General features: G+C 39.1%; 1 protein-coding gene and 1 non-coding gene across 2 annotated transcripts in view; one reads left to right on the plus strand and one right to left on the minus strand.

Annotated features, from left to right (window-relative positions):
• The first annotated feature begins 449 nt into the window (after nucleotides 1–449).
• On the plus strand, nucleotides 450–522 carry trnav-cac (transfer RNA valine (anticodon CAC)). Its single transcript has one exon. It is a non-coding gene; the product is annotated as a tRNA-Val (tRNA).
• A 2,852-nt stretch (nucleotides 523–3,374) lies between these two features.
• ptk2aa (protein tyrosine kinase 2aa) overlaps nucleotides 3,375–19,033 on the minus strand; it is a 67,450-nt gene continuing 51,791 nt past the window's right edge. The window contains exons 20-33 of the mRNA XM_062436499.1: nucleotides 18,503–18,603; nucleotides 18,045–18,134; nucleotides 17,604–17,808; nucleotides 16,784–16,895; nucleotides 16,612–16,686; nucleotides 13,982–14,089; nucleotides 13,183–13,287; nucleotides 9,184–9,246; nucleotides 8,604–8,643; nucleotides 8,090–8,193; nucleotides 6,221–6,376; nucleotides 5,992–6,072; nucleotides 5,383–5,468; nucleotides 3,375–5,292 (exon numbers count right to left, since the gene is read on the minus strand). Coding sequence (XP_062292483.1) covers nucleotides 5,166–5,292; nucleotides 5,383–5,468; nucleotides 5,992–6,072; nucleotides 6,221–6,376; nucleotides 8,090–8,193; nucleotides 8,604–8,643; nucleotides 9,184–9,246; nucleotides 13,183–13,287; nucleotides 13,982–14,089; nucleotides 16,612–16,686; nucleotides 16,784–16,895; nucleotides 17,604–17,808; nucleotides 18,045–18,134; nucleotides 18,503–18,603 — 1,453 coding nt within the window. The 3' untranslated portion in view covers nucleotides 3,375–5,165. The remainder of the gene's footprint in view (nucleotides 5,293–5,382; nucleotides 5,469–5,991; nucleotides 6,073–6,220; nucleotides 6,377–8,089; nucleotides 8,194–8,603; nucleotides 8,644–9,183; nucleotides 9,247–13,182; nucleotides 13,288–13,981; nucleotides 14,090–16,611; nucleotides 16,687–16,783; nucleotides 16,896–17,603; nucleotides 17,809–18,044; nucleotides 18,135–18,502; nucleotides 18,604–19,033) is intronic.

Genomic DNA, 19,033 nt, shown 5'->3' on the forward strand with positions numbered 1-19,033 from the left:
CAATACAGTTTTCCTCCACAACATGGGAGTCAATGGGTGCGGGTGCTGGTGCTGTTTCGACGCTCTGTGGAAAAGTGGAGTGTACATGCTCTTTCTGCTTGTCAAAATGTATTTTCATATTAAACTTAGATCGATTTACCTCCGACCTTTCCACTTTCCACCGGTGTAATTTTGTAGGCATAAACAGATCTTTACTCTCTCCTGTAACAATGAACGTGAATGAATAACGGTCTCGGGGTGCTTTGAAAGCAGCGATGAAATGTGTAGTAGAGACTTTAGCTCCTGGAAGCTAAGGTTAAAATAAGGTTTCCCTAATTGTAAAGGGATTTACCATTAGACTGCTGGTAGCTTCAACTCTTATAAATATTTGCTAAAATACCTGTACTGTCTACGTTTTTTCTGCGCATTTTCCCTTTAAATTCCCATTCCTCGTCCTGGTATTGTCACAGGTTTCCGTAGTGTAGTGGTTATCACGTTCGCCTCACACGCGAAAGGTCCCCGGTTCGAAACCGGGCGGAAACACATTTTTAACTTCTCAGTGTCAAACATGCACATAAGCATTGTCGTGGGGCACTTTTAGGATACATTAACATTCATTTACAGTAGAACTACCCTAACTTTAATAATAATCCCCACTTGCTTAATGTTAAAAACCCTACTTTAACCACTGACCTAAAACTGTGTTTTAACAGTTGGTGACAATTTGTCCCCGAAAAGTAGCCTATGACTGTTATGTTCGTGTTTTAAAGTATGAGGTCAAGTGATTCCAGTTAGCTTCTTTATTTGTCCAGTTAACAACTTACATGTGGCTTCTTGCAGTATACTCTTACTCTGCCAATCGCCAAGTATTGTTCATTAATTACTAACCGCTATTGCCGCCTAGTGGACAAACATGTTATAACATCCAATCATAACAATGACCAGTAGCGTGCGGTGGTGTGTCAGTCAGGCCCAGCACCAAAATTCAACCCCCCCCCCCCACCCAAAAGAAAGTATTGCCAATACAGCCAACAGAGCAGCCGCAAACATATAGGCCTATGTCCTACAGTACATACACATTGTGAATCCAATATTAGGCCACTATTATGCAACAGTACTTAATCGACAACAACATGACAGCTGATCAACATCCGCAACGCATCAAGACATCAGTGTGCAGCATCGCTATCAGATCATCTTCCCTTAGGTCACTGCCCACTTTACAATGCACATACCATGTGACACAACATTAAAAACAGCACATACTGCCCGACTGCTTTGCACCCTTAGAGGAAACTTCTAAATCACTTCAAAAATAAAATCAATTTCTATAACAGACACAAACATGCTCCAAAAACGGTTCTAAATTTACTTCACAAAGAGAGAGGGAGAGACAAAGATATTAGCCCAACAGCCACGCCAATCTGGTCCAGAGAAAGTTTTTTAAAAACTAGCACTCACCGATTATTTGTAGATGAAATCCATCCTGCGATCCTTCATGATGAAAAAGGCACCCGAAGCAGGTCCGCAATCATATCTTTATCTACCGATCTTGCTGTTAAATCAACCGCAATCACCTTTCCAGAATAACAGACAGTGCTTCATCACGCACCTGCCCATGGGCCAATCAGCCAAGCTCATTTGAATGATGACGCCCAGACCAGCACTAGAATCTCTGCTTGACTTAGGGCGTTCTGTCAATAACACATCAAAATTTGATTGGCTGATGATACGGTCACTCAACGTTACGCACCCAATAGCAGCGTCCAGCTCGATCAGAGGCTAGCAATGCAACTACTGCTAGCCCCAGTAGAGGAAAGGAGCTGTGATGCGTTTATAGGACATAGGAGATTTGAGCTCCACAAAATATAACCATTCGTTTTCTGGATAAAGTTGCATACTGAACAAGTAATTGACTCCAGATACATTTCAGAATTACCTTTTAATTATGGAAAAAACAGTAAAAAAAACAATTTTTGACAGGGCTAGCAGTGCTAGCCTTGCTGCCCCTGACTGCACACCACTGCCTATGAGAGGACCCTGGGCTTCTGTAAATAACATAATGTCAAATGTGAAATAAATACACTCTTAGCAGTAAACTGACGTCTAGGTGTGTTACATTTCCTTTCATTTAATATCAATCAATCAATCAATCAATCTTTATTTGTATAGTGCCAAATCACAACAAAGTTATCTCAAGGCACTTTACACATAGAGCAGGTTCTAAACCGAACTCTTCAGGTTTTAATTTTAAAGAGACCCAACATTCCCACATGAGCAAGCACTTAGCGACAATGGCAAGAAAAAACTCACTTTTAACAGGAAGAAACCTCAGGCAGAACCAGGCTCAAAGTGGGCGGCCATCTGCCTCGACCGGTTGGGGTAAAGGGGAGAGAGAGCAAGAATAGGAGAGAGAGAAGCACATAGAAAATAAACATTGAAGCTAGTAGGTCGGGGACTGGAATCTGTCATCCGGACGTCTACAGGTCCAGATTACCTGTGAAACAAGAACGCACAGACTACTCCGGGGAAGAAGTTTAGGTTATTGAATGCATTAATAGTACATAAATGTTATTGGATATAGATAGATGGATAGAGAGAGAGAGAGGAGGAGAGAGGAGCTCAGTGCATCATGGAGGTAGGAGTCCCCCGGCAGTCTAAGCCTATAGCAGCATAAACTAGGAGCTGGCTAACTATAAGCTTTATCAAAAAGGAAAGTTTTAAGCCTGCTCTTAATAGCCTGTATTAGCATTGTATCTCCTCTATTCACTCATTTTGACCTTGAATCAATGTCTTTAACGCTACTACTCACTACCAGCAACCAAGTTTAGTAGACAACCTAAATAGTCCATATACTTGCTTTCAACAGCATCTCACGGACATCTTCACCTGGTGCAGTTTACCCTGTTGGACTTCAAAGCTAAACTCTGAGTAAAACTTTATCTCACAACTGTTTCCAAACAAAAGCATTTACATTTAATGCTCACCTGTCCAGATACCAGCGAGGTTGGTTGCCAAATATAAATTGTGAGTCAGTATTTTATCCTGGATTATTCAACCATTTTTAGCTTCCTGAATTATATCCTACATTTAAATAATTTGAATTTGGTCACTGAAAAAATATTTGTCATGCACATGTCAATATATAGAAGTGCTTGACAGTAAATTTAAGCCTGTGGTTAATGTAATCCTGACGGTGCATAACTGATTACAAAATATCTGGTTCTGAACAGCCAAAATCAAAATAGTTTTAGGCAGAGTTTTAGTTTTAATGGTTGAAGATGAATCCTGGGTGCTTCATCTGGATCCAGAGCAGCAGGTGGAGTCGGTTGCATGAGTATTGTGCTTTTGAGGGTAAGAAACACACTCACAAAATAAAGATGACCGCATTCTTCATGATAACAGTGTTTTTTTATTTGCTTGGTTTAGCAACTGTACATGTTTCTCCTTCCTGAGAAAACTGCTCACCTCAGGGGAGAGTGAGCAGTGGAATGGAGAGAGAGAGAATCGGAGAGGGAGACAGAGCTGAGGGGAGCGATGATAACGGAGAAGAGAGGATTGTAAGAGTAGAAGACAGAATAAAGTTATAAATAATAGAACGATAGGGGAGGAAAACAGGAAGACTAAAGTTAAGGAGAGAGTTTAAGATACTGAGAGACATTTTAAATCAACCCTTGGCCTCGAGAACCAGGCCTTCGCCCCATTTTGTGCTGCCAACCCAAAACAGAAATTTAATGTTTCCTGGTTTAGAGAGTTTAGGTTGCAGCTGTGATTCATCTAATAAATACTAGCAATGTGTTAAAATGCTTTCACAATAGTTTTGATCCTGAATATGAACCAGCATTGTTTAAAAAAAATGTTTTAGTGTCCCTGAAAACTGAGAAAACTGTAGAAATATGATTTTGTAGAGTGAAGATTTGTGTGAAGATGAAGAGAAGAGAAAAAAACTCACAACATGACGGATGCAACAACACATTTGGCTTCAATATACAAAGCAAGCGATAAAGTAACATTTTACGTTTTACATTATGAAAGAAACTTTTGCTAAAACTTGGGGGAAAAAACCAATGGGAAAAAATTGGGAAGAGCTTTCAGAGTATTTTTTTATATGTAATTGCAGTTCATTTGGCACAGGGCGATCTCCCGTACAGTATAATTAACCCCTCCGCCTCCTCTCCATCCCTTCGGTCTCCCCCTGTTCATCCCTCTCCCTTATTCACTGACAACTCATGCCTCAGAAACATGTTAAAAATATAGCTTCTTTGTATATTTACTTTGTAGTTAACTTAAAAAGTGGCCTGTGGCAGCTTTTATATAATTTTTTCTCCATAAAAACACATTTAGTTTGTTCTTCCATAGTTTTATGCCATATCCTGCCTGAGATAGAAAGATCTAGAGACAGGATTAAGAGAGATGATATTGTGACATCTATGAGCAGCTGTACTGTTAATCAAGCATGGCTGCTCATACCATTTTTTAAAGAGGAAGACTGAAAAACTGAGTAGAGACAAAGAGACATACTGGAAATAGTACTAATAATAATAATAATAATAATTAATAATGATATAAAAGCATGTTTAAACAACGACATTATCATATCATCTTCATTATCCTCTTTATTCTGGCTCTTCAGTTCCAGTTCTTATATCCTGCATATGTGGAGAGTTAGTCGTTACGCTGATGTGTCCATTCACCAAAAAATATCTCTGCGGTCCTTCAAGTGAGCCGTTATAAAACGTCAACAGCATCTCGATGAAACTGAACCTCGAACCTCGGCGTCGGAAGCTGCGGTCCTTCCTCCGTTGTTACATTTGAAAGATTAAAAACAGGTGTAACAGGTGATTTTTTAAAAACTAAATGTTGAGGATACGTGATGGGAGAAAGAAGAGCGTTTTTTTTTCTCAGGATACAAAAGCAAATAATGCAACAAAAAGTACAAAATGACACAAGATTGACCGATACGTGACCGTCGCCGCAGAGAAAAGGGAGCGATGAATGTTTGAGAGAGGGAAGGAGGGAGCTGATTGTTTCAGTCAGTCATGTCTGCTGTCCATCAGTTGATTCACTCTGTGATTGGCTAAGAGCTACTGAACGCTCCGTTTCCACAGCAACACACTTCCTCCCGTCCTGTGGCCCGTATTTTGGATTTGCTGCGGCAGAAACTACCAGCCTGATTGGATCCTGTGCTAATGTGGGTGAGTCTGGGTGATCATCTTGAGTCGCGATTGGTCGATGACGTCCAGCAGATTCTTGGCGTCGACTGCGAGGGCGTGAGCTGCCATTAGCATCTGTTTCTTGTAGTCCTTTTGTAAACTGTCCAGAACAGAGAGAATAGTCACGTGACCATTGCATGTAAAAACAAAACATGTATCTGTTAAACACACACACAGTATTTGTACCCACCTTGTCATGACGTATTGTTGAGCCAGTTTCATCTTCGCTATCAACTCTGCCAGATCAGAGTTCAACAACTTCTGAGCCATCTCAATCTGAGAGATACGACAAACAAAATGTCAAATTCATACGTCACATCATAAATAAACAACAAATAAAATTAAAAGCTTCTCAAAGGCTAAGACAACTGGCTTAAATATTGTTTAAAGAACTAGGGACAATATATATTGAGAGTAATCAGGTAGTCTAGATATTTTTTAGGTGGTTTTCCATGTTCTGCTGTAAAGAACATAAAGTCTCTGGATTAACTGGATTAATGTAACGATTTGCAAATTATATCACAGCACAAGCATGTAAAAGACATGCAAGTAGAGATTATGATAAAACATTTTTTTTAAAAGGTAAGAAAAAGTGTGGCAATTGTAGTCTAAGTCTAAATGATGTGTTTCATACAATATATGTATTAATTCTTGAAATATTCTTTCAATGGTGGAGCATGAAATAATTTGGCTATTGGCACTTTCAGTTACAGAGTTCATGGCAAGTGTTTTGTATCTTAATTGTGTTTGTGTGTAAGAGAGTGTGTGTGTGTGTGTGTGTGTGTGTGTGTGTGTTTACCTCTCTGTGTGTGCTTGCTGGCAGCACAGGAATCGTCTCATCCACTGTCGCTAGCAGAGTCCTCAGCGCCAGACCCACCTCCTACAAAACACACCCAAATGTCTCATCATCAGTATTTGATGTACTGTTAAATCTCATACTTGTACCTTAAAACTTTAAAATACAGAGACCAAAACTCTGCTAGTAAAACCTCCTGATTGTGATAAGCTCTCCTGTCTGTGAATCGTACCTTCACCATGGGGACGTACTCCTCTGGAGCTGCGGGCTGAATCCTGTTGGACATCTCGATCACAGATTTCACCAGTCCCGTCACGTTCTCGTACACTTTGTCGTTAGAACGATCCAAGTTGGCGGTGGGGGGCGGGCTAATTTCCTGCGGCTGTAACTGGACCGACGAGGAGATCAAAAATTAGCATTAGGCAATAAATCTTTTTCTTCTTTCTCATCATCTGAATTTGTAAAGTTTAATATGAAATGTATTAAAGTTGGACTTTTTTTTCCTCTAAACCTAGGTGATTGTAGTTACACAGACACAACACTGGGTGGCAGTATTTACCAAAACAAAAAACAAACAGGACCTCAGTTTATCATCACGTCTACATGCTTCTCTTGCTACATACTAGAGCTCGACTGTCCTACTGTGAGAGTTGGACTGTTAGTGCGTGTGATGGCAGGACAGACATGGTTAGTTGTTTAGTGACAGACTCAAGTACAACCTGCATGAAGCAACATGTTTTATATGTTAAATAAGAGTGTTTTCAGTATGATGCGAAAAGGCTTATGATGCCAAACCAGGATTAACACGCGACTCTTCAGTTCTGCCTTTCTGCAGCAAAGAGTTTCCCAAACATGTAAGACATAAAATGGTAAATCGGGTCTGTGCATATGTGAGTTTGTTTTGGCTCAAAATTACTTAATGCAGGTTATATTTTTATATTCACAAATCTCTCCAGTTGATTCAGCTTTAAGCTAAAAAATATTAGAAAATTCAGAAATTACTGTGGAAAGAATCTAAACTAAACACTTCAGTATTTTGCTTGTTTTTAATGTAAATGTTCTTTTCTTGCATTAAATGATGTCTTGTGAATGAAAACTACTTTCAGACAAAGTGAGAAACAAGATTCTCTGATAATGTAAACAAATATTACAGCATCTCCGGTTAATGATACAACTCAGTGGATCAAATCTACAACTACGGTAGCTAATGATGGGAATTATTTTATATTGTAATGTCAGACACACAGTGATCTTCTACTGATCTGACAAAACATTTATGGTCACGTTGACATTATTACTCTATTTTTTCCTCACCAGAGACGTTGTGCTACACTTCTGCACAAAATGAAAGTTAGTAAAACCAGAGGCTCATTAGCTTCTAAGTCAAAGTATCCATTTCTTTGGACGAGAAATGGTGGAAAATTGTTTTTATTGCCTTGTTTTTCTAAAACAAGTCAAAAGTAGAATTTTGTTCCGTCTCTGGTGAAGAAAAACGTGACTGAGATTCAGAAGATAAAGTTTCTCTGCACATGACAGTGATGATAACTATTAACTAACTACTGTATCTCTACTGTGAAAAAAGAAACACACAAAGATCAGCTTACCCTCCATGGCTATGAGGAGGAGGAGGAGGAGGAGAGAGATTGAAGGGGGGATTGGAGTGTGCAGGTGGTGAAAAGAAGAGAAAGAGAGTTGTATGGGTGGATGGTTGGATGCAGAATCAAAGGTCAGAAAAGCAGGACAAAGAGTAACGAGGTGACAAGGTGTTACAGGGAAACGTCCAGGATGGATGGATGTTAATGACAGAGGGGGAGGAGAGGAAGTAGAGGGGAAGAGAAAAGGGACAGCACGTTAGCCCAAAGCCAACCACCAGGCAAGGTATGACATGCAAACCATCAGCACAGTGCACAGTTTTCAACTCAAACACATTATACACCACAGTGGAAAAGACTGCCAGCTCTTATGAGCATTTATATTCTCAAAAGCATCTTAATCAGCAACATGTGATCATTAAACACCACAGAATAAATGTTTCAGAGATAAACTACTGATGTGCTCTTGTGTACCTTGTGATTTTGTATATTTTAATGCAAATTTATACCTTGACGCCCTCGTTGTAGCTGTCCACAGGGCAGAGACTGGCCAGGTTGCCTAGGTGACTGGGAGCACCGGGGCGGGGTGGCTTTTTAGGAGGAGCCACATGTTCTTTAAATAAATAAAAGTATGTTAATAAAGGGTTACATGCATGATGGGATGCATACTAATAGCTACAAACTATTCAATACTATATTTCTGATATACTGAACATGTCAAAATGTTTGTGATCAATAATCCTATGTGTAAGAACAAATCATTAATAAAGAAGAAAATAAGTATTCAAGTACTGCACATAGTTGAACATGGTATAGTTCACTTACAGCTGTATTATTTGACAACTATACTGTTACTACTGTAGTTACTAACACATTAAGACATACAAAGAATAGTAACAAAGTAGTACTCATGATTACAAAAATCTAATAATAGAAGCAACTGCACCGATTATTACTTTAAGATTCTGAGTACTTCTTCCACCATTGCAGGTTTGGAGGATATCAGTATGAACTTTCTCTCACCTGGTTTTCCTACAGGCTGGTAGATATGTTGGCTTCCACCCTGCGCAGAGACAAACACACAAACTGCAGGTTAACAGTGGGCATATTTTCTTAAAGTTATGTCAAACTTTCAGTAGCTCCTCTGCTGGGTTTAAAGCTCCCATGAGCCCTCTGTGGTCATTTGGTTGGTGTGTAGTGAGTACCCTCCCTGGCACACAGACAGACAGACAGACAGACAGAGAGGAAATAAAGAGGCTGGGAGAAGGAGAGAAAGTATTTCTGTCAGCTAGACTGAATACTTCCCCTCCGCCTCCTTCGTGCTCTCTTTTTTTGACTTTCTCCTCTTGCGGTGATGTCTCACTCTGCTACTTTTGTCCTTTTCCTCTCTCATTTCCTTTCCATTAATTCTCCTGTGAGCACTGCCAGCATTTCTCAAACTACACTTCACCTGTGCTTTTATCCTTAGCTTTCTTCTCGCCGTCAGTTTATGTGCTCTTCTGATTAAAAAGTCACTCCATCTTTGTGGCAGCTCGACAAAAACAAGTCAGTGGTGGATTAACAATCTGCGTACAATGTTAGCGCCAAACAAACATTGACTGACCGGTGCTTGGAGCGTGCCATCCTCTCTGTCGATGCTCCCTCTGCTGTTTCTGGGCTCTGCCTTCTGCAGGGAAGACACAAAGATAACAAAATGAAGCATTATGTTTTTGAGCAATTCATTGTTGTAAAATGTTACCAGGTGGTTCTAATTAAGCTATAAAATAAGGTGGAATAAATTAATTGACTGTTAACTGAAAAAACAACCTTTTTAACCTGCAGGTAAAAGCAATTAAAAATCTTTGCAAAGAAGCTAAAACGATTTATCTTTAAACACCAAATTTCAGCAAAAACATGCATTATATAACCAGCAAAATTATGCCGCAATAAAAGTAATTTCCACCGATGACGACCACCTGCAGCTGCTCGTCATATTTCTACCTAAACAACTTAAACCAAGCAGCAGAGAAACACAATCCTCTTCACACAGATGACTTGTGATGGCTGCAGAGTCCGTTCACGCCATTTAACCCAACAGCTGCACCACTAAAACCCAGCATGACCCCCTCTCTCTTCCTCTCTTTCTCTGTTTCAGTACCGTTTTGGTGAAGCATGCCTTGAAGAGATGCATCCTGGGAGAAAAGAGGCTAAAGAAAACGGGAGGAGGAACGCAGAGAGTGGAGGCCATCGAAAGAGGGGCAGAGATAGGGGCAGAAAGTATGAGAGAGAAAGAGAGAGAGAGATGGAAAACAAAGAGAGACTTAAATCACGCAGAGGGAGACGGATAAAAACAGAGGGAAGGACGCACAGAAAAGTAACGTAGAAAACTGCGTAGCGAACGAGAGAAATGTTCTGAAAAGGGGAAAGAAGTCATAGAAGAATGGAGGGGGAGGTAAAAGAAGCAGGGAATAAGAGAACGTTTTTCCAGAGGAAAAGCTCCAATAAGCCACAGAGACAAAAATCCTGGCAAGAAAAGATCAAGCCGCCTCTCTCTCCTCTCCGTCGCTCTCCCGCCCACTCTTTCCATCTCTCTGCATCTCCCTCTGTTCCCCTCTCTCCGTTTCTCTCTCTCGCCGGTGGATGACTCCCCGCTCGTTCCACCCTCTCCATTGCTCTTGCCAATCCCACTTCCTTTCTCCCTCCTTCTGTCGTCCGCTCTCGTTCCTCCTCACAAAACTTCCATCTCTTTCTCCTCAGGCGTTACTTTACTTGTCTCTGGTTGCTTTTAATCTTTTGTTGATCTTCCTTTCATTCATCATAAAGTTTACTAGGATATTTCACCAGCTTTTACTGCTTTTTCCAATATGTATTAGTCACACTCAGCTCCATTTTGTTTGATCCAGCCCTCATTTCTCTAAAGGCTAAAATCCTTCTTGCTTCTTTCCCTTCTAAAAGTCTATTTGAACGTGTTAAACGATGCTGTCCAACCAGTGAGACACTTCAGCCTCTCTAACTTCTGTTCAGGATCACTTGTACTCAACTCTGACTTTTTGGTTGTAACATTTAAAGAGTTGCCTTTCAAATGAATGGCTGAACAACAATGACCTTCATGTTTTGTGCACAAAAAAGGGGGGGTGCCTGGTAAGAGGTGAAGGGGAAAACATTCACTTTTAAGGAAGTTGAAAAGGATTCACAGCAAACAACAGCTTTTACTCATCATGTTAAAACTGAGCCCATTATTGAAATTACACTTAACAATGCATTAAAGAGCTAATTTAAGAGTTAACTAGAAATATCACCTCACATGTTGTACGCCTCCGCCAACCAGTCAAATTGCAGTTTACAACCATGTCTCTTCAGACTCATAATATATGTTGTGATGACTTTATAGGACTTTAATAAAAAAATTATTAAGTATTAAGTATATTTTCCTTGTATGCGTTTGGCCAATAAAGCTGATTCAGATTGAACACAAAGTTGTAGCCATGACAGTAGATGATGCTTCAGATATGGATGTTGCTGCAAAGAAGCTACAAATTCTCAAATATGGATGCTTCACATACATCTTCAACTGAGCAGCACAGAAGATCTTTACAATCACCACAGTTTCAAGGTGGACACCCAAGATTAGTGTCCAATTTAGTATGTGAAATACGGTCACACCCTCCCCTTCTGGTCCCAAGTTACCGCCAGAAAATTGTTTTTGCAGAACATTATGATGTCACAGCGACATTGAACTTTGACCACCAAATTCTAATAATTTCATCCTTGAATCCGAGCAGACATTTGTGCCAAATTCGGAAGAAATTCCCTCAAAGCATTCCTGAGATAATGGAGTTCACAAGAATGGGACGAATGGACAACCCGACAACGTGACTAACAGCTGAAATACAGCCGGCTCTGTCATGACGCATCAAGCTCCGCACGCCGAGGTTGCGATTGTCATAAATTCCTTGACAGAAGACATCAATCTATAACTGAATACACAACGGAGAGTTCATAAACCACCTTCACACAATTTGTCTTTGAGGTTAAAATCAGCTGAATGTCATTATGGAGAGTCAGTGATACATAGTTGCCTTTTTGGATCTGTTTTCAATTACTAAAACTTTGCTAATATAATTTGAGAAAAACAGAGACTTTGAATGCACCACCCTGACTTTCTTGGTTATATCAGATGCTTTGGTGTCATGTCTGTTGTTCAAAGGTTTGTGAAGGTGTTGAAGGAACTGGCAAATGACGTAAACATACAGTCCATAAAAACAATGGTGTCGAGTTTCCAAATAACAGATAATAAAGGATAAATGTGTTTCAAATGTGACATCTGACAAAATATATAAGTACAAAGGATGATAAGCAAAGAGAGGTGACATCATTCATCATCACTCTTAAGTTTAGTTTTTTTCCCTTTCATCCCTGCCTGTGTTTTGCCCTCTTTCAGTTTTTCAGCTCTCCTGCACGTTGCTCAAAAATGAAAACAGCAAATCCAGCAAAGAGGAAAAACAACCTGACCTGAAGAGAGAAGAAAAACAGACTTGTTTTGCAAAAGCAGTGATTTGGCTCATTTCGGGAATGTTTCAGTGTCTGATGAGATAAATCAAACACAACGGAGCCAGTTCAAAGATCTGAAAAAGAAATTCTGGAGCTCATCTGGCAAAAAACAACACACATAAAAAAGCTTTACAAAATGAAAACTAAAGGCCTAATACAGCGTATTATTTCCACATTAAGCAAATCTAAAATATTTATTATGCTTTATGCGATTGATTTCATTATAGAAGAGTTGGTTAATTGTTTGGTTTATATTGATAAATGTCCGTCACAGTTTCCAAAAGTTCATTGTGACATCTTTAACTTTCCTGTTTTGTCTGACCAAGAGTTCAAAACTCATATATTCAGTTTATGATTATATGAAACAGATAAAAGCATATCCTGAAATTCAAGAAGCTGGAACCAAAGACATTTTGGCTACAGAAAAGTTTCAAAGATAAGTCAATTTAAAAAAAAGTTCAAATTCTTAATCTGTAAATCAATTAATTGAACAGTAGTTTCAGCTCGTCTGTCATGAAAACCGCAGTTTATACACCTGTATGATTTACAGTGGTTTGGATTGCTAATGGTTTTGATTTCCTTCCTTTTCAATGGTAATTTTTTCAATTACAATATTGTGTTAGGTTTGAAGTTTCAATATTTCAATACAGACTGTGTAAGTCAGTGGTTCACAAACATTTGCATTCAAAGGACCACTAAAGTGACACAAGTTTAGGGGTCCTTGATGCGATGGACCCCCATATGATAAGATTTAGCCCCAGTGTCCTGCATCTGAAAATATTTCTGCTTTAAGATGTTTTATTATAGAGTCTATGAAACCCATGACCACAATACTATATATAATATTTATGGATGGTATTATAGTGAAAATAAATTATTTCGTTTTTGCCAGAAACCCCCTTGAAAACTGACTGAAAGCTGCCTTTGGATAACATTTTGATAGTGGACAAGGATTTATTTATTACTAAAGAAGGTTTAACTCATAAAACATGTCAACACTCAAGAGACAAAAACTGGAAAGAAATGCTTGTGTATAAATATTTTTGTGTTTATGTAGATGTGTGTGTGTTACCATGAAGCTCTCCTCCTGCTCCAGCCACCGCTGGTCGTCCTCCATCTGTTGCTGCTGCATCATGAGCCTCTCCTCCATTAGAGCGTGGCCGACACATCCAGTTTCCTGTAAAAACATTTCCCTTTCACCTTTTAATATTCAATCATCCTGCATTGTAAATTCAAAAGTCATTTATTTGGAATTTTGTTCAGAAGCAGAAATGGAAAAGTTCAGCACAGCAACATGATGACGTTAATCATCTTAAAGTGTGCCAATCTAAGGGAGTTTGAGCACAGACTAATCAAAATGATTGCAGAGATAAGTAGCCATTTTTCTAACTCCTGTTACTTTATTACTCTGATCAAAGCACAAAGCGGTCTATTTGAAAAAATAACTTCACTTTATAGTTGAAGTTCAAATGTCTCTCTACTATGAAGAAACCTGCTATATTTATTTATTGATAATGAAAAGTAAATCATAAAAATGTAAAGCATATGAAAGTTGAGACCTGTTTTTTTTTCGGTTAAAACATTTAAAAAAAGATTTTACTCAGCTGTCGTTTGTAGACTCTTAATATACTGAATAACTTTTTTTTCTGGATTGTTAAATTTTTATGTTTCGGGATGCAGCCTGCATTGAGGTGAAAGCTCAACAGAAAATTAAAGCACACTGTGGCACATGTAGTCCACTAACCAATCAGGATTTGAGTTGAGCAGTTGAGATGTGACAAAACATGAAAACGTTTGCTTTCACCGCTTCATGGAAAAATATAACAGATGAAACTGCAGCGGGGTTTTCCCTGTCGGATGTGTGTACGTACCTCCATGTTCGGGCTCCACAGTGGAGAAGGTTCAGGTCTGTGCTGATTCCAGGAATCAGTGGGAGGGTAGCTGCCTCCTATTCCTCCTACACCACCAATGGCTGACGGCTTGGGGTGGAGAGAAAAATAAATAATTATGGTAAAAATAAAGTAATAAAATCAGAAGAATATTTTTTTGTTCTTGTTTTTGCTTAGTTCTCCTAAAACGCTGCATACAAACTATTTGCTGAGGTACGAGCATATAAACAAGAAACTAAATACTCAATCCTGCTGTTTATTCTACATGTTGAAATAGTATTATTATTACGTTCACTAAATTCAACTAAGTTGTTTCCTGGTATGATAATATTGCTTGTTAGCTCCAAAAAACTGGAGGTGAATAATATTGAGCTGCGAGGATTACTCGATTGACAAAATAAAAAGGTAATAGCAAACCAGGAAACTATGACAGACATTTTTCAGTTTTCAGATGTTTTTATAGTCCAAGCAATTGGTCGCTTAGCTGACAAAAATAACCTGCAGTTCAACTGAGAATGAAAGTAATTATTTGTTGCAGCTCCAGAATAATAAAGGTCTAACTGTGAATCAGGAGAAAAATAAAACATTTTGTGAAATACATACAAGCCTGTAAAACACACATATACACATTTCAACTGTGTAAAGTTGTCTTTTTAATTCCTGACGTCCCTAAATTAATCAAATTCCCTAATTTTTCCTTACCGGATTACTAAAAAGAAGTTATGAAAAAAATGATTGTTATGTTCTGTTCTGTTATGTCCTTATGTAGAAAAACTGATTATAAACAGCAGAGTTAAAGATGAAAAAACTTCAAAGGGACAGATAAGGAGTCAGTGAATCATTGTAGTATTAAACTGAATAATTCAGGATTCATTATAAAATAACAGTGATGCAACTAACATGTACAGGAAACATCACTGATAATAACAATTCATGATCTGGCACAAGATCAAAAGAGCACTTCAGCTGCACTCCGCCTGGTTTGTAACAAACTACTAAAATATACAGATGTAATTCTAGCTTGTGATGTAATCAGGTTTGACTTAAATAGAAGTTAAAATTATACACTCCATATAAGGATAACAGAGAGAGAGAGAGAGAGAGAGAGAGAGAGAGAGAGAGAGAGAGAGAGAGAGAGAGAGAGAGAGAGAGAGGGGAGAGCGAGAGCGAGAGAAAGAGAGAGAGAGAGAGAGAGAGAAAGAGGAGCTTATTGCCATAAGAGCTGCTGTGTGTGTGTGTGTGTGTGTGTGTGTGTGTGTGTGTGTGTGTGTGTGTGTGTGTGTGTGTGTGTGTGTGGCTTTTAGTGCTACAGGAAATGCCTGCTGTCTGCACAGTTTATGAGGAGAGGAATAACTGCAGTAGAAGTCTCTCTCATTTTCTCTTCCTTCACATTTTTTTTTTCCTGACATGAGCAGCACACGCTGCCCGTTCTCTCGACTACCAACAGTCTGTCCTCTGAGTTAATCCAGTGCTGTACCAGTAAAAATCTAAAAGACTGAGATCACTTTTAAGGGTGTAAAAAGCTGATTTATACAACCTGGTGAGATTTTACCAATATTTTGGAATAAAAATGTGACTTTTAACATTTGTGCTTATTGCATCTTTCTTGAAAACAGCATCATTGCACAGTTATAACTTAACACTGTTCTTCTTTACAGACTTGAGCTTCTTTAATGGATTTAAGGAGTTAGGGTTAGGGTTAAGTTTTTCGGCATCATCAAGATGATTTTTCTATGCATAAAAGTGGATATGGTATGATCTGAAAACTTGTGAGTTATTTAAATTTGTTTGTTTATTGAATATTTTCAGTTCTCTTGTAGTGACTAACAGTGTACAATAACCTCATAAGGAGTTTGTTTCAGATGTTTATCATAAATCAGGATAGACACTGACTCTTCTTGAACATCTAATATCCAACAATATACTGCATATTTGTGCATTGTTTCTGGATAGGTTACAGTTTATTGGTTCTTAAACCCGCAGTGTGAAACCTTTCCATATACATGAACGTCTGTTACATTCAAGCCCTCGGCAAACAAGTTTACAAAATGCTGATTAAACCAATCACTGCCAGATAAATCTCTTTGCATTTCACAGTATAACGAGTTTTTAATCTGGTGTGAGGTTTGACATTCCTGCGCTGACCAGATGAATGCATGAATACAGACCCACGTCGTCCGAGAGGCTAACTACTGGTCATCTCTCTGCTAACCTGAAATGTGATCAATTAATTTCACCATACGGGTAATGGGGTGTTGTGTGATGCTCCAAACAATCCGTTCAAAAACAGTAGCGACAGAGTAGGCTATGGCAGAGCCTATGACGTAAGCATGTGTCAACAGTGTTTTTGTAATTACTCTCACTGCCAGAAGGGGGAGACAAAACCCCTGCTCTCCAGCATTAAAGAGTCCCAATTTCTCCATTTTCCACTGCTGCTTTTGCCACCTAAAACCTCTGGAAGCCAGATGAAAACACTACTGTAGCCACAGTGGATGAGCAAGCACAGAAAAGCACAGTTTTCTCACTGCTGGAGCTGTATGATTGTGAGTGTATGTATATGTTTGTGTGTATGTGTGTGTATATGAGTGTGTATGCGTGTGTGTTTGCTTTACCGGGAAGTGGTTGTGTTGGGGGCTGGAGAAGAAGCTTTCACTGGAGCGAGGACTTGGGTAACCTGGTCTACTGGGCTGGAAACAGAAAAATAACAGATTTTTTATCTGATTACAAAAAGTGTAACACAGGAAGAGAAGTGAGTTAATACAACATTTAGTCATTCAGTCTTACTTTAGGAGGAGCTTCATCAGACCCTCCAGAGTCCCAGGACACAGTGACTTGTCTCCTCATCTCCATTCGAAGTCTCTCCTCTTGTTGAAGCTTCTCTTCATCCAGTATGGTACTACAAGTTTAACATGGAGGAATCATCTTAATAGGTGGTCTTTATATTCCAACATGTTTATTATTTTCAGTTTAGGAAAAGAGAAATATATCAAACAGATCTTTTTTCTGGACAAAGAGTGGAGAGAAGTAGCCAATATATTTATGATCGAAGGGAATTCAATTTGTAGGAAAATTCTTCTTCAGTTGGAGAAAAACTAGCTTGAATAAAAAATTCAGATAAATGCTGGGCTGATTTGTTGGATTCATATTCAAGGAAGATTCATCCGACAATAATCAAAGATATTTCTGTTAATATAAGTAAAATCACACAGTAAACAAACTGATTATTATTAATCTCTTGCTTCTCTTGATCTTACATTGGACAATTTTAATCCTTATTACAACTTATCAATTATCACTTCTGAATTAGAGTTTATACATTGAACAACTGTCTACTGCACAGTCTGAATATGACATTTAATTTGCCAGTCTGGTTAAAAAGTATGCATGAGTGCACCCTAGGTACACACTTACCACCTAACCACAACATGAGTTTCGATGCCTGCAGCAGACCTGTCACCTACTCGTCTCTCCCCCTTGTTTCCTGTCTACTCTCTACTATCGCTGTAATAAAGGCTTTAAAACTTTGCACTGTCCTCACCAATTTTATATAATGGCCCTTAATGTGTATAATATTAAACACTTAAGTACAAAAATTCTGTATTACCTGAGTTGTGTTTTGAGTTCAGTGAATCGCGGCCGCTTGCTGGGGTCATATGACCAACATTTAGTCATCAAACTGTAAAGAGTGGGCGGACACTGGGGAGGCATAGCCAGTCGCTCGCCGTTCTCTATCCTGCCAATCACGTCGTTGTTCTTCACCCCCTGGAAGGGCTTGATGCCGTACATCAAGATCTCCCACATGCACACACCTACACAGCGGCAGACAGACAGGGTTATTGAAGACAGAAAATTAATGAAAACATTAAAAAACATAACCTCGAATAACCCTTAGTGATATCAACATATGGTGGGTTCAGACACTTAAATGAGAGGAAAACAAATGATGTGAAACTCTGCTACCAGTGAGGGAAACAACTATTTGTCAGATGATACAAAGATGTTTATCAGTTACCAACACAACACACACGTAAACACACAAACTCACCAAACATCCAGACATCGCTGGCAGAAGTGAATCTTCTGAAGTTAATAGATTCAGGTGCCATCCATTTGATAGGAAGTTTACCTTTAGAGGCTGACACACAGACACACAGACACAAATTAAGATTACATGCATAGATTATTTTACCACTCGATTTGTAACTCCGTAATTAATTTGTTGGTGAGTTTTAGGTCCACCCGCTAAAGGGTAAGAGAGATTTGATAACATGCTAAATATGTTCAATATGTGACTCCTGTAGCCTGATATCACCAGTAGATGGGGGTAACGTACTACTGACTAGAAAAATCAGTCGTGCAGGAAAGCAGTCTGGTTTGCCCAATAAAATCTGTGGAAGGTATAAAAACACTGAAGACTGTTTCATATATTTCTCTCTTGACTCACAGTAGCATACGCCTGTTTTATTTGTTTATGTGGAGTTTTGGATGTATGTGTATCATTACCTTTGTAGTAAGAGCTGTCTTCCATGTATCGTGACAGTCCAAAGTCTCCCAGCATCACACAGTCAACTGAAGAGACCAACACGTTGCGGGCCGCTATATCCCTAAAGGTCAACATAGTCAGTAACTGGAGCTGAATCACTGATGCTGAGACTAAAGAACATCAGTGTTACATGGACTGCAATTATATAGCGCTTTTCTAGTCTATCGAACACTCAAAGCGCTTCACAACAGATGCCACCATTCACCCAATCACACACACATTCATACACTGATGGCAGAGGCTGCCATGCATTGTGCCAACCTACTCATCAGGAGCAATAAGGTGCTTTTTATCCAAAGTGCTTTTTATAATGTTTCTCATTCACTCATTTATACAGACACAGACACACACACACACACACACACACACACACACACACACTGATGGCGCACACCAGTGGGGTTAAGTATCTGATTAATGGACGACCTGCTCTACCTCCTGAACCACAACCACCCCCAGTGTAAAACACAAACACTGAAGAAAAAGTTGTT

The sequence above is a fragment of the Scomber scombrus genome, chromosome 16 (assembly GCF_963691925.1).
Source record: "Scomber scombrus chromosome 16, fScoSco1.1, whole genome shotgun sequence".
NCBI lineage: Eukaryota > Metazoa > Chordata > Actinopteri > Scombriformes > Scombridae > Scomber > Scomber scombrus.